Source organism: Xiphophorus couchianus, chromosome 22 (assembly GCF_001444195.1).
Source record: "Xiphophorus couchianus chromosome 22, X_couchianus-1.0, whole genome shotgun sequence".
Classification (NCBI taxonomy): domain Eukaryota; kingdom Metazoa; phylum Chordata; class Actinopteri; order Cyprinodontiformes; family Poeciliidae; genus Xiphophorus; species Xiphophorus couchianus.
This window is the reverse complement of record NC_040249.1, coordinates 22,734,574-22,749,702: the sequence shown is the minus strand read 5'-3', so window position 1 is coordinate 22,749,702 and position 15,129 is coordinate 22,734,574. Positions and strand designations below refer to the sequence as shown.

At 35.8% G+C, this 15,129-nt stretch overlaps 1 protein-coding gene across 1 annotated transcript in view; it reads right to left on the bottom strand.

The window, feature by feature from the left end:
- Nucleotides 1-7,925, bottom strand: part of rmdn2 (regulator of microtubule dynamics 2) — a 36,734-nt gene extending 28,809 nt beyond the window's left edge. Inside the window, exons 1-3 of the mRNA XM_028007927.1 lie at nt 7,770-7,925; nt 6,553-6,661; nt 4,291-4,731 (exon numbers count right to left, since the gene is read on the bottom strand). Coding sequence (XP_027863728.1) covers nt 4,291-4,730 — 440 coding nt within the window. The 5' untranslated portion in view covers nt 4,731; nt 6,553-6,661; nt 7,770-7,925. The remainder of the gene's footprint in view (nt 1-4,290; nt 4,732-6,552; nt 6,662-7,769) is intronic.
- Nucleotides 7,926-15,129: the final 7,204 nt, after the last annotated feature.

Sequence of the window (15,129 nt, the reverse complement as noted above, 5' to 3'; positions counted from 1 at the left end):
TGTGATAATTTAAAAAACTGTCTCAATAAGCAATAAATCAATTAATTACATGATAAATTAAAATGAGCTCAATCATTTGTATTTGCATTATTTATCGTTTTTCTCCTCTTCTTCTTTTTGCTAAAACTGAATTATTAAAGCCTTGAATCTACTGCTTTGGACTCAACAGGACATTTTTTAAAGGTCAATTTTGTTTACAGAGACTTCATAATTCATGTTATTTGTTTATTTATTTTGGATATCTTCCAGACTCAAACCCAAAGTTTATTGATCCTTGAGAATGTGTCCTTGCACTATTATGCCATTACCATTATAGTACTTAAAACAACAATAATATCGTTTATCACAATAAGTTCTGGAACAATTTACCTTCCAGAAGAATCTATTGTTATGACAGCTTTAGATACAGTGTTGAGATATTTCACTTCCCAACCAACTGCACTGCAAAAACACAAAACATTACCAACCAATTTTAGTCTAGTTTTTAGTGCAAATATTTTAGTACACTTAAAATAAGCTGGAACTATTTTAAGTGTACTAAAATAGGACTGACTGACTGATTGATTGATTGATTAAAAAGTACTAGTTACACAGATTATTTCAAGACATTTTCCCATGTTATAAGTGAAATAATCTGCCAGTGGAACTAGAACTTTTTAAATCAACATTAAGGAATTATTTACTTAAAACAAGCTCATATTTGTTGCTGAGAAGTTACTTGAAAGTTAGTTTAGTCTTATTTAAAGTGAACTGAGATATTTTCATTTGAACCTGGACCAGAAATGCTTGGTTATGTTTTGTGTTTTTGCAGTGTGAGCAGACCCTGAGCATGCAGAGAATTAGAGACGTCGGTTCGATCCGGTAGGCGAATAGAACACGCTGAACTTTCGTCACCACATACAGACACACACACACACACACACCTACACTGTCTGTAGAAATAACAGAGCGGTAAGGAGGGTTTTTTAATTATGAGAGGTGTGTGCGTTTGGTGATTTCTTCTAAACCTGAGCTGTAATTAAAAGCATCTGATGTGGCTGCCGGCTGTAAGCAGACACCAGCGAACCACATCGCATCTGATCTGCCAGATCTGCCAGCATGGCTGGTTGTAACATAGCAGGCCGGCCGAGCTGAAATGTTATGAAAGACGCGCCGTGTGATGTGTATCTGTTATCCACCAATCAGCCGTCTGGATCCCACTTCCAACAAACATGCATGACCTGAAACTAAATGAGCTTGCAGGCTTTGGGCGACGCCCGGCTTCAGTCGGGTTACGCAACATTTACTGAGGTAGAGATGTAAGCCAGGGGTGTCCAAAGTGAGGCCTGGGGGCCACTTGTGGCCCTTTGACTGATTTTGTGCAGCCCCTCATCTGCTATTCAAAAATTATACAAATTTGGCTACTACTATTATTATTACTACTTTTGTGTTACTGGCAATCATAATATGTAGGGCCAAAACAATTAATCTATTGTTAAAATAATAATCAATTAATTTAGCAATTGGAGTAAACAGACTGTGAAAAAGGCTATTTGCTAAAAGAACAACACCTTCAGAGCAGCAACTAACTGTACATAAATTTTTCATTTAAGATAAAAAAAAACTTTGTCTTCTACCCAGAACTCCTTAAATGGAATAGTGTAAGCATCACCTAATTCAAATTCTTAAAAAAAATCCTACTAATCACCTTTTGCTGTCCAATTATTCATCAAATAATCTAAAATAATAATAATCAGATCAATCCTACACTGTACTGATGTTGAGTCAAGAATAAAAGATTTTTTTTTAACTACAAATGACCAAGTGTTCACTAAAGGAATCCCATGTTGCTGCATTTAGGTAATAAAATAATTATTTCTTATTCAAAAAACAAATTTAATGAATGCCAACTGTATTTTTTCATTTTATTTGATTCCATACATGACTAGAGTTGCATCATACTAAAAAATTATTGCAACAATATCTGTCTATTTTCTTCATCCCCCTGTTTCTCATCAGTTCTTCCATCCCTCTGTGACCTTTGACCTTTTGATCAATATTATTTATGTCTGACTTGAGCTTTGGTTCAACTGGCTAAGTGTCACTTTAGCATCTAAAACACAATTCATGATACTTTCGATAGTTTAGCCCAATGATTTTCAGACAGCTGAAGTGAAGGTGAGAAAGAAAAATTAAATTTCAAAGTAAATTTTTATTTTTTACAAAGGTAACCTGTTTTTCAGTCATTACTATTAAAATATAAGTTAAAATAACTTATTTTAAATGGAGATAGAAGATAGAAATAGCCTCTAATGTTCCTCAGAGGCGGAAATCTAAATTTTCATATTCGGTTTTCTGATTGGTTGCCAGTCAAATTTATAAAATTGCTTCTCTCTTTAAACTAAAAATGGAAAAAAATTCTGACAAGAAAAAAACAGAAGGAACCGCAGCAGAATCCCCGCTGCTGGAAAAAACCTAAACCATGAAGATTAAATACAATTTTATGGGATTAATATAAAAAGCAGCTCTTTGCCCTCCACGCATGATGTCACGCAAGAAATTCATAAGATAATTAGCAAATTTCTGTTTTCATCAAAGCAGAGATATCGCTGTTTATGAGAAAAACTGTGTTTCTCAGTCGTGCAGTTTGTGATAAATGAATCGAGTAAAGCACAAGAGAAACTCCAATCCTGCCTCCAGACCTTGGATTAATCTCTGTCATTTTGCTGCTAGTGTTTGTTTTCATAAGTTGAACATTTTAAAAGGGAAACAGAAACGCATCTGCTGTTTACCCTATCAGAGGCTGGAGTGGGTTAAAGGTTGAAGAAGCTGCTTGATTATTCTGCCATTTCTATCCAGCACCTTAGGCTAATGTGGCTAATTTGAAACATAAAACGATCAAACTGGTTCCACAGGTGGGGATGAAAATCCAATTACCTCTATACTGAATTAAAAAGGGGAAATAACCAACAGAAGCTATAATTTCCTCCATAATTGGACACGGCGAGTTAGCTAGTCTCATTGTTTATGTTTTAAGTTCTGGAGTTTGCTGTAATTAAGTGGCCAAAGTACTGATAATTTATTTTAACAAAGTTAAGATGAGCATTATATTCAGATTCATACACATGGAGAAAACTGCTAATGGTCACTGAAATAACTTGGAACTGACAAAACTAACAATAAATAAAATGTACTGACAGTAAAGTCAAGCAACAATAAATGTGTGTAAACCTCAATATAATGTTGGGGAAAAGTGGCCATAATTTCTCCACAAAGATGTTAGCGACTGATAAAGTCAAAAAAGGACCACTGGTGTTAAAATGGGTCTATAAACTACTGAATAACAAGATGTAATGGTTTTTTTCTTTGTTTTGTTCCAACTTAAAAAAAATGGGACAATGTTAGATCTGTTGTGTGTTTTTGTTCATATTATTTGAATCATTTAAAACATGGTAAAGTGCAGGTTATTGTTATTATGTCATAGTATGTAAAATAAAATTAGTTATTTTTTTCAATGGGTTGCGTTTCTTCAGCAACATTAAAACAGCAGCAGTAAGAGTTTTCCAGGCACATATTGCCATTTAATAGTGAAATAAAGTAACAATGTTAACTTCAGTTTCTGTATTTGTCAAATATGACATGAAAGAAATTTCACTTGTAATTTGACACCTTGAAATTGGGCCGCTGTCTCTTTAAAAACTCCTGTCCTTTCTGAAACTCTGCGTCAGGAGGTCATAACAACATGGCTCCTCTACTAACCTTTTGACAACGTTTTACCAGCGTCTCACTGAGAAGTTCTAATTTCACTGGCAGATTATTTTACTTATAGCAAGAATTGTTTCCCAGTGCTGCAGGTGAAATAATCTGCCAGTGGAACTAGAACTGGGTTGCTAGGCGACGGGCTGGGCTTGGCTGGCGTTGCTAGGTAACGGCACAGGACCTGTTGAAAGTCAATCTGCCAGTGGAACTAAAACTTTTTAAATCAATATTAAGGATTAATTGACTCACAACAAGCTGCTATCGTTTGCTGAAAAGTTGCTTTTGAGTTAGTTTTCTCTTATTCAAGTGTGAGAAGATATTTGCACCTCAAACTAGACAAAAAAATACTAAAATAATTTTGTGTTTTTGCAGTGTAGAAGCTCCTTATATTGCTACTTATTCTCATTTATTGTTTCATTTACTTCTTCTATATCTGGACTTACTTTTAGCTGATTTTCAGATATTCCAGGTGTTTAGTTTTAGGATCTTTTGGGGATGACTGCATGCAGAGATGTTTTAATATTTGGATAATTTTTCCCCTGACACACTCACCCTCCCTCGCTCTCTGCGTCCTCTGAGCTCTGTCCGCCTGGGCTGCTGGTGGCGCCCGCTGTTCTTTTCCTCCTCGTCGCTGCCGTCCTGTGCTGGGCGCTGACTCGCCGCACCTCGCTGTGGCCCTTCAGCTCCTCCCTGACTTGGTCCGGGAGGGAGGGCAGCGCCGTCTTCAGTGCCTTCATCTCTTCCTTCAGCTCAGACACACACTGGATCAGGGCCTCCAGGCGCTCCAGCACCTCGGCCTGACCACTGGGCAGAACAGGGCCGTCCACCAGCAGCAGGCCGGATCCCGGGTCGTTGGTGCGGTTCTGGTAGAAGCCCGGCCAGGAAACTCTTCGCTTGGATCTTAAGCCGCGGTAACACACCACGGCCAGGCTGATGCCAGCCACTCCGGCCAGCGCTCCCAGAACCAGAACCTTGCTGTCTGTCTGAGCCATCCTGCAGGGAAACACACAACTTGTTACTAAAATTAGAAAAAACGGTGCTGCTAGGAATGTCACAATAATCAATAGATCAATTGATCGCTTGATCAAAAGGAACTCAGTAATTTCCATTTGCTTACTTCCTGGTTTGTCTCTTTTCACCAAGAACTGGATGATGAACGTCTGCAGTTTGGTGCTTTGGTCTCAGGTAAGACAATTTTGTTTACAGAAATTTTATAATTTATTTGTTTCTGTTGTTTTGTTTATTTTGAATATTTGAAATGTCTTCAGTTTCAGTGTTAAATATTCATTAGAATTGTAATTTTTTTTCTTATTTTTGAGAATCTGTTCTTGCATTATTATGTCATTAGTTGAAAATGGTCTCAAAACAACAGTTGTATCGTTTATTGCAAAAACGTCTGTGACAATTTATCGTCCAGCAACATTTGTCATAGTGACAGCTCTACTTACACCAGGTTTAGCAAAAGCCTACATAAAACTAGGCCTGTCATGATAAAAAAAAACTGATAATAAGTGCGATAAATGATAATACTGTTGTTTTGAGACAGTTTTCACGTAATATAATGGCAATGACATAATAATGCAGGAAGACATTCTCAAGATTCTCAATAAACCTTAAATTCTAATGAACATTTAACACTGGAACTGGAAGACATTTTAAATAGCCAAAATAAATAAACAAGAGAACAGAAACAACAAATAAAATTAATTATGGAATCTCTGTAAACAAAATTGTCGTAGTTGAGACCAAATTACCAGACTGAAGACATCATCTATCATCAGGTTTTTGTAGAAAGAAAGAGAAAAGAGAGAAATAAACATGCAAATGGAAAATATCGCACTGGTTTGAATTGATCATGACTAATTAACTTATTCCTTATTCAAATTCAGTTCAAATTAAAATTCAAAACACTGTATTGATCCCAAAGGGAAACTAAATGATGTAACTCATATTAATCCAAATGATTGTTGGCAGGGAAAATCTCCTGTAGCAGTCTGTATTACAGCACATTTGAAGGAAAAGCGTAAACATTAATACTACGGTATGTAACATATTTTTTAAAATCACTTGAGCACATTGGACTTTTGTGCATTTTCAGCCTTTACTGAGACATAAATCCTGGAACATTTCAACAGAAAGACAACCAAATCATCTTTTTTCCCCTTTTGACTTGCTGCTCTCGCACCTGAATTTCCCTACTGTGGGACAGTAAAGGATATTTCTATTCTGCTCAGTTTGATAAATGTCACATTGTTGGTAAAATATGTCTTAAAATGATCATGTTTTCACTATTTTGGCTACTGTATGTTTAAACCAGATACTGTTATGAATTCCCATCAATCCCCAGCAGTACTGATCCATATTTCTGAATTTTTATCTACTTTCCGACACCTTTGTCTAAACGTAACGCGACACCATGCTGAATAATCTCTGTAGTCCCCAGTTTGCAGAGTGTTGTTGTTGTGTCTGGCCAGTTAGCAGAGATAATTGGATCACCATGTTAGTCATGAACCAGGAGGTGTTAGCTTCCGTTGACACGAGAGCTGCGAAATATTCAAATAAATATTTCAAGCGGCGTCTGAACTTTGCTTTAAGCGTCATAAGTTTACTCCATAAAGTCTTAACATCGTAAAAACAAGCTAGGTGCGTTAATTAGCGATGGCAAAGTCAAAGCTAGCACTGAAACGCGGCATTTAACTTAACACAACCAGTTTATACTGGTTTCCTTCCAGTTAGACCCAACAACAACATCTTCACTCAGAAACTGCGAGTTTTACAACAAAAACTGAAAGTTTCCATTATGACACGTCTTACCTCACTGGTACGATGGGAGCTACTTCTGTTGACTTGACAGCTCGCGGGTGCAACGATCAAAACGTTCCGTGCGGAATTATGCGTCACAATAGAAGGTTCCAGGTAAACGCTAAATAAAAGAAAATTAAATAAAATAATAATATGATAAATTAATGAAGGTTAAAGTAAAAAATATAATGAACTAAAAAAATAAGAGGAAATGAATAAGTTGAATTAATTAAAATTGAATAAATATAAATAATACAATTAATTACAAAAATGAAATAAAATTGAACAAATTAGTTTAAGGAGAAATAAAATAAAACAATAGACTAACTAATTGTGTAGATGGTGTCTAGTACCAACAAAATAAACACATTTGACAACAATTAAGAAGTAAAATACACATTTAAATGTTAGTCTTTTCAGGTAATGTGGTTTTATTTTCCCATGATGTATTTAAATAAATTATTATTCATGAAAACGGGAATTTCACAACAAGAGGTATCTCCAAACTATTACTGTTGTGTAAGAAACCTGAATTTTAACACATAGAAACTGCAGAAACTCTTTCACTTTGCTTACACATTTAGCTAAATAAAATAAAAATGTAAGAATTAATTCAAGTTAAAGTAAAAAATAATCTAATAATATAAAACATCAGAAAACAAAATAATAAACTGAATTATTTAATTAGACCAACAGTAAAACAATTTTTTAAACAGATAAATAGCTAAAAGTAAAAATTAAATTAATTAAAAGATTTACTGGAGCTGAATAATTAAAATAAGGAGTTTCAAAGTAAAAAACTGAATTTCTATAAGGTTGAATTTGAGGTCTTTAAAAGAAACACAAGAAACGTTAGTTTTCACCGGGAGAAAAATGGGGAACCTTTTAATCGATAGTTTTATTTTACTTCCACTTTTTTGGACTTTTTCCCCACCCCATGTCAGATTATTTGTCCCGTGATTTCTATCAAACACTAAACCTGATTTTTTGTATTATCTTTCCTTGCATTGCAGCAATTCATGTTTAATCAGAAACCAGATGATCAAAGTTCATCACAACAGCAACAGCACAAAGTTGATCAACAGAGAAAAACCTTTAACTATATCTGAACCTCTCCCTTCCTGCCTTGGATTAAAACTTAAGTCTAAATATATACATATATGATTTTATGATCCAGTTTAGTTGTTCTGAGTTTAACTCTGCAGTATGAAGCTGAAACAGTGACTCACCTCGTCAGTCTTTCCTTTGAGCACGTTTCTGCAATGAGTTCTGGTTTAATGTGCACTGTGGCCTGAAATGTTGCCACACATTCATTATCGCAGCAACCTTGGACCTGTAGCCAGAGCACCGAGCCGTCCTTGCTGCGGCTGATTTAAGTCCAATTTGATGTGGAGGAAAGTTCAGAGAGTTGATGTGATTTAGGGAAAATTAAAATTAAAAAATGTGACAAGGTATTGTGTGAAATTTACTATTTTGAGCTTCACATCATGTTATAATATTTTTCCTACATCAAAACCAAACCTGGAGTGTTGCTTTGATTTTTTCCATGCATGTTTAAGAAATCCTTTAATCTCCATGGCAACCAATCAGCTGTGCAAAACGCCTGAGTGGACTTAGCCCCGCCTTCGACGATGAAGCTCCTCCTCTGAGCTGCAGTTTCCAAAAGTGCAACAAAGTTTTAAATAAAAAGCAACTCTGGAAGGCAAGTCAAATAACTGAATAAAATAGTAATTAATAAATATATCTCAATAAAAATAAAAGAAGAGAGGAAACAGAAATACCTAGGATGTTAAGGAAAAATAAATAATTAAATAGATAACTAAATAACTAGATTAAAAATGGGCAAATAAAATAGATAAATGAATTAATTAAACAAATAAATATAAGGTTTTTTATGGATTAGCTGTTGAACTATTCTTTACTCAGTTTGTTTGACTTTATTGCCATGAAAATCAACATGTTTATTCAAAAGTTTTGTATTTTTTCCTTCTGCTATTTTTATCTCGTATGTACGTGTGGGAGAAATTCAAACACCCAACAGTTACCGTATTTCAGACAGGTATTTTTAATTGTGTTTATTTATTTTGGCAGATGTAAACAAACTACATTTTTAGCTGCAGAGAGAAGAATGAAGGCAGGGAGGTGACGGGAGTTTCCTTACATAATGATGCTGGGACTGCTACGTGCGGTTTCTGCCTCGCTCTCTGAACGCAGCATTGTTCTCCCTGCCCACAGCCTGCATTCAGGAACAAAAAGCCCACCTGAAACCCAGAGGCATGGCAGCACACAAAAAAAAACTCAAATAAAGACAAACCTGTGGCTGGCCCTGCAGATACGCTGATAAGGCAGCACAGCCTCACTCCTCTGGGGTCAAAGATGAGCTGATACGGTCGACAGGCTTCTCTCAGCCGGACGCCACACAGAGGCAGCAGCAGCAATGGCAACGGCAGCAAGAGAAGCAGCAGCAGCAACAGTAGCAATAGCAGTTACAGCCGTCACATCCTTATGAAACAGAGTCAATTTCAGTCACAGATGAGCAGGAAGAAAACTAAAATCTGCATAAGATACAAGCTATGCTATGCACCACATGTTTAGTTCTGGTTCTGGGGATGTAGAGCAGAACCAGAACCAGAAAACCTAAGAGGTCTGTAAGTTTTATACAACAGCAGATCTTTAAGCCGTTCAGTGATTTATAAACTAACAGCAGTATGTTGAAGTCTTTTCTCTCAGTGGAAGGACTTTAGAACTGGGTGATGGGCTCTATCTTCCTGGTTTTAGTGAGAACACAAGCAGCAGCAATCTGGATTTTACCAAAATTCAGCTTTTTTCCCAAAATTCAGCTTATTTTGTCTATAAATAACACATAGCTTTATATTTTGGTCCATCTGATGAACATAATAGTGTTTTGATCAGTTACGCTGTACTTGAGTCACCTTTTTACCTTTTTAGTAGACAAGCTACTTTTTACTTTTACTTGAGTAAAAAGAAGTGGAATTTGTGCTGTTCTTACTTGAGTAAAACCTTTGGGTTCTCCTCTGATGTTCAGGACTTATAAAAGTCCAGAAAAAGTGAGATTGCATCAGAGAACCACTCTGGGTTTAATCTCTTCCTTCCTATTCTGTCTTTAAAACATCACAAAGTCAGAAAAGCTCCACACAAACGTGTATTTACTGAACCTTGAGCCACATCCGGATGTGATTTTTTCAGTTTAAATAATATTTTAGTTGTTAGAAAAATCCTTTCAGATGTAACATCAACACATCCCCGGCCTTGATCTGCCCTTCTGTACTTCACCCAGAGTTCAGTAGGAAACACAAAAACCTCCTGCACTCATCTAAGAGATCCTTAAAGCTATCAACAAAACGTTTTGTCTAAACAGTAAACAATTTACATTTACATTCTCCAAGGATTTCCACATACAGCCATAAAAAAGACGGACCGGCTGCATTCCTTTCTGTTGTCGGGCAGCTGTTGTCCAGCAGGTGGCGCAGTCAGAGTGAGTGTTGGGATTATGACGCTAGTTTAGAGGCAGACATGTTGCTCCTCCGGTGCTGAGTCTTCACTTTGGTGGAAATGATGAGTTTCATCAGCAGTCTGGACTGAATGAGACGCAACATCTGCGCGGTTCAGACTGGAATAAAAAGATTAAGATAAACACAGTCTGCACATTATGCAGACAACATTACCCAGCATGCACCTGTGAGCGCCATAATAAGACAACAGCCTGAGTCATGTCTGAAAAAACACACAACTGAATGATTTTAATGTCAGCAGAAGTCTTTAAGTCTCCAGCTAAAGCTGTTCTGTGTAACTTGTTTGTTGTGAAACCTTAGTTAGCCTTAAAGTAGAAACTTGTCACTCAAACTGAACCTATTTTTAGATTTTTCACATTTAGTCCAGAAAATAAAACAAATTTAAAACCACAAAGGTTACAAAATCCTTAAAAAAGATTTTTCAATATTACCTACTATTTTAAGGTTTTAAACCAGCTAAACAAAACCAGTAAAGTTACAAAACTTACAAGATCTTTAAAAATAAATAAAATTAATAATAATTTTGACAATTATCTACTATTTTTAGGTTTAAAACCTATTTTTAGATTTTTTCACATTTATACCAGCTAAACAAAACTTGTTTAAAGCGACAAAAGTTACAAAATCTTAAAAAATAATAATAAAAAACGATCACTTTTTTGATAGTTTTTTTGTTGTGTTACTATTTTTAGGTTTTAGATCTATTTTTAGATTTTTAAATGAAGTAAAACATTTTTTTTCTTCAATGGACAGTGAATAAATATGTTCTCCCATTGGATGAATTCTGATGTAAAAGTTTTGGCATTTGGTATTTTTAGAGTCATTCTGTTATCCAACGCCAACAGAAGGTCCAAAGTTCAGCCTGGCGGCCATTTTGTTCCTGAAATGATTCTGAGGCTCCCGACCACAATTCAAGACTAATTTGATCCACCACAGCTGATCCACAAGGCCGAGATTTTTATAGAAAAATTACAATCTTCTTCAAGTTGAAAGTTTAAAATACAACACAAAGTACTTTTTACTTTCATTTTAATGTAATAATAAACAGGAGAACAAGAATTCACTGCATCCACTGTGTTTTAAACCTTCATCATTTGAATCGTTATGAGGAAACACATGAAAGCTGCTGGATTTGGGTGCGGCTGCGTCTCGACCCGGATTTGGGATTTGGTATTCAAATGGAAATGCAAAGTTTCATAGAAGAGATTTTTAAATAAAACAGTGGATGCAGGTGCAGAGAAACAGGCTGAAAGGCTGCAGGGTCTTTTGGTTCTGATCAAGATTTTCTCCCCATTTTAAACTCTAATTAAACTTTGGATTCTTCTACATTCAAATGCTGGAGACATTAAAGTTTGGGCCGTTGTAGAAAATATAATTGAAACCAGATATTTACATACACTATAAAATATTAACTCAACATCTGACATTAGCACTTTGAGATTTCTTTGAAATGTAAGGTGTGTTACAAATAAAATGTATTATTATTATTATTATTATTAAAACAGACTAAAGTTTTAGGACTGACATAGAACTGTATTGTGGTTTTTAGTAAACTGTGACTATAATCATAAAGAACTGAGTTTATATATATATATTTACTCATGAACTGCGTTAGTGCTGAAATGTGCTAAAAAATAAATATGATTGATTGATTAATTTAAATAAATGTTTGCCATAGAAGTTTCTCAAACGTATCTATTATAATGAATAGTTTTTGTGTGTGGTCATTTTTTTCCTTTTTTAAAATAATTCTATAAAATTTGATGGTTCCACTATAACCTGTATTACTTCTCCTTTATGGAAAAGTTTGAAAAACATATTTGATATTTTTTAATAATAATAATAATATTTGTTTATTTTATTTTTTGCTCATGTAGCTGATGTAACCCTAAACAGTTGAACCAGTTATTTAAAAATCCACCAATCAGAAGCTTAAAAAAATCATGATATTCTGTGCATAGTATCGTATGTAAACGTCTGACTCATCTTTGTGAGAGGTGAATAATGCTTCAACTGACATTAAATATTCATTAAAATTATATAAAGATGAACCAGAACTGTTCTAATTTTTAAATATTCTAATTGTTTTAACTCTGTAACTTTAAATTAATTGTCTTATATCTCTTTTTAATCATTTTGTTGTAAAACTGTTGATCTTTTCATTTAATTAAAGGCCCTTCAAGGCTACAAACACTGTGATGCAGGTATTAGATAGTGTTTCTTTTATCTGCCCCCGTCAAATAAACAATAAAATTACAATACAAAGTCTGCAATAAAGTAATTTAGCAATTGATGGCATCAATACTGGACAGATTATCACTTTTCTCTCACTAATTTACCAATAATATTTTTGGGATTAAGGCAGATTATTGTTGTTAACTGAGTATTTGGCCTCATTAAAAGGAAACAGAATAATTTAGGAAAAGTTTCACAAATAGCAAACATTTGAACTGAAGTTTCCTCAAACACAGAAACTCATTAAATAAACTTCAGTTTCTGCTTCACACTGCAAAAACACTAAATCTTACCAAGGAGCTATAGTCCAGTTTTTAGAGCAAATATCTTAGTTCACTTGAAATAAAATAAAACTAACTTACATTTCAGCAAAATATATAAGCTTGTTTTAAGAGAGTAATTCCTTAATATTAATTTAAAACATTGTGGTTTCATTGGCAGATTATTTCCCTTCTAATGTGGCAAAATGTTATAAATAGAAATAATCTGCCAGTGGAAACTGTATTTTTTCATCAATATTAAGGAATTATTGACTCAACAATCTGAAAAGTTACTTTTCTCTTATTTCAAGTGTAGTAACATATTTGCACTGGACCAAATAAACTTGGTAAGATTTTATGTTTTTGCAGTGCAGCGAAGCATTACTGCTCTGAAGTGGCTTTCACACGTCATAATTAAAAGTAAAACCAACAACAACAAAGACGAAGCCGTGCAGAACAAACATCTCCTCCGCTCCACGCCAGACCTTCCTGTTCTCATGCTTTTCCTGCTCAGGCTTTATTTGTGTGGTTGCTGAGTGAAAGCCACCACAGTGGCAGAGAGGCCCAGAATAGCCGAGGGTGGGGAAGGCCGGCCGGCCGGCGCTCGCAGTGGGATGTATCGTCTCTAAACCATCTGCTAGTCTGTGGAATGGAGGCTGCTTCCTCGTACATGCCAGTGGTCGGAGTTGGGCCTACACACCCTCAGCTATTTCTGTGCTCCTCTGTGTAGCCACTCTCTAATTCTAGCTTCTCTTCTGTTTCTCATACGGCCGCCTTTGGGAGATGACAAGTATCTCACAACATAATGGAGCAATAAAGCAATGCCAACTGTCTTAGATGTATAAACTTGAGCAACAATTGACACGTTTTTGTACCTACATTTGGGTCTCACTTGGTTCTAAAAACTTAAAAACAAAACAACCATCCAGCCGGTTTATGGGAATAAGTTATTGTTTTTTGGTGTCTGCAAAATGAGCCGTTTCAAAATCCATCGAGATGTAACATCACAAATCAGCAGGCACTGCCCGTTACCTAGCAACCCCAGCAGAACTCGGTCATTACCTAGCAACCCCAGAAGAACTCCAGCACATTTGATCAGCTGGTTTTCAAATTCAGATTCAAAAACACTTTATTAATCCCAAAGAGAAATTAAATGTTGTAACTCATTAATTCCTTCAAAGAGTTTCTGTAGATCGTGATGGCTGTTGGCAGGAAAGATCTCCTGCAGCAGTCTGTATTGCAGCAAATCTGAAGAAGCTTCTGACTGTCTTTAAAAAAATTATGATTTTTTTGTTTTGAAGAGTTTTATTTTGAAAGGTCGACACAATCTCTTTTTCCGTGAATGTTTTTTTTATTTATCAGCAACATGGAACCTGTTTAGGCAACAATCACTTAAAAGACTAAGACTTTTATTTTTTGATTTTAATGATTGATTAAAAATAGAACCTGAAATATCCATCTATTTGTTAATTAAACATCCATCCGTCCGTCCATCCATCCATCCATCCATCCATCCATCCATCCAGATGACAGTACGTATATTGACTAAACTCTGGACCAGCCCGAATGCCTCCAGCCTCCTGTCAGGCACGGTGGTAGAGTAGTGGTGATGTGGGTTTATTCTGAGCAGCTTCCTGTCATTGAAATGTTCTGGACCAAACACTGGATTATGAAAAAAAAACAATTTAAACCCCTCTGCCTGTTTTCTTGATACCTATTTTGTTAATTTATCATGAACGGAATGTCTTTGTGGAAAATGTTCTCCTCCAACATTGTATCCATGCAGTCCCCATCCTGTAATGTAACACTATGGATGTCCTGATACTTATCTCCACTGCTGTGAAATATCTCAGGGTAGAAAAATGTCTAAAATGTAGCTTTAATTATCTAAAAATCCCTGAAAGTAGCTTCAGTTATTTTCTTTTACATCCAATAAGGTGAAAGTCAAGGACTATTTATGGCTATGAGAACAAACACAACCCGTGGTGCCGTCAGTCACGCCATCAGTTAACAGTAACACCGACATTCCTGGCACATTATTGCTGTTGATCACTGAATTATGTTGAACTGATTAAGTCAAACGCAGTGACTAATGAATATTGGAGCAAAATGCTGAACATTCCTGTTTGCTCTGGTATCTGAACGTTCGGGTGAGCTGCTCCGCTGGGGAACATAAATCCCCAACAATGTAATGGCCGACTGTTGGGGAATTCTGCAGCCGTACAGAGATTTCCATTGTTGCCCAAAGAGTCCAACGTTTGTCTTCCTCGCCGACTTAAATGTGCAGCGGGGAGAAACACAAAAGGCTGTTTGAGTGAATTATTGTCTGTTTGTCCAGAAGCATTCCAGGCACCTGGTGAAACACAAACGCACTCTCACCGTAAAGGAATGTCTGCTGGAAACCGTATCGGGCCTAAAGCCCTGCTGCAGCTCAACTGGTTGCTGTCGCCGTTCTCTGATCCTCTCTTTTCATTTTAGACTTTGTTCACTTTAACAGGACGGAAGAAACTGCAACTAACGATTATTTTAGCAACCAATTAATCGATTATTCTGATGATTAA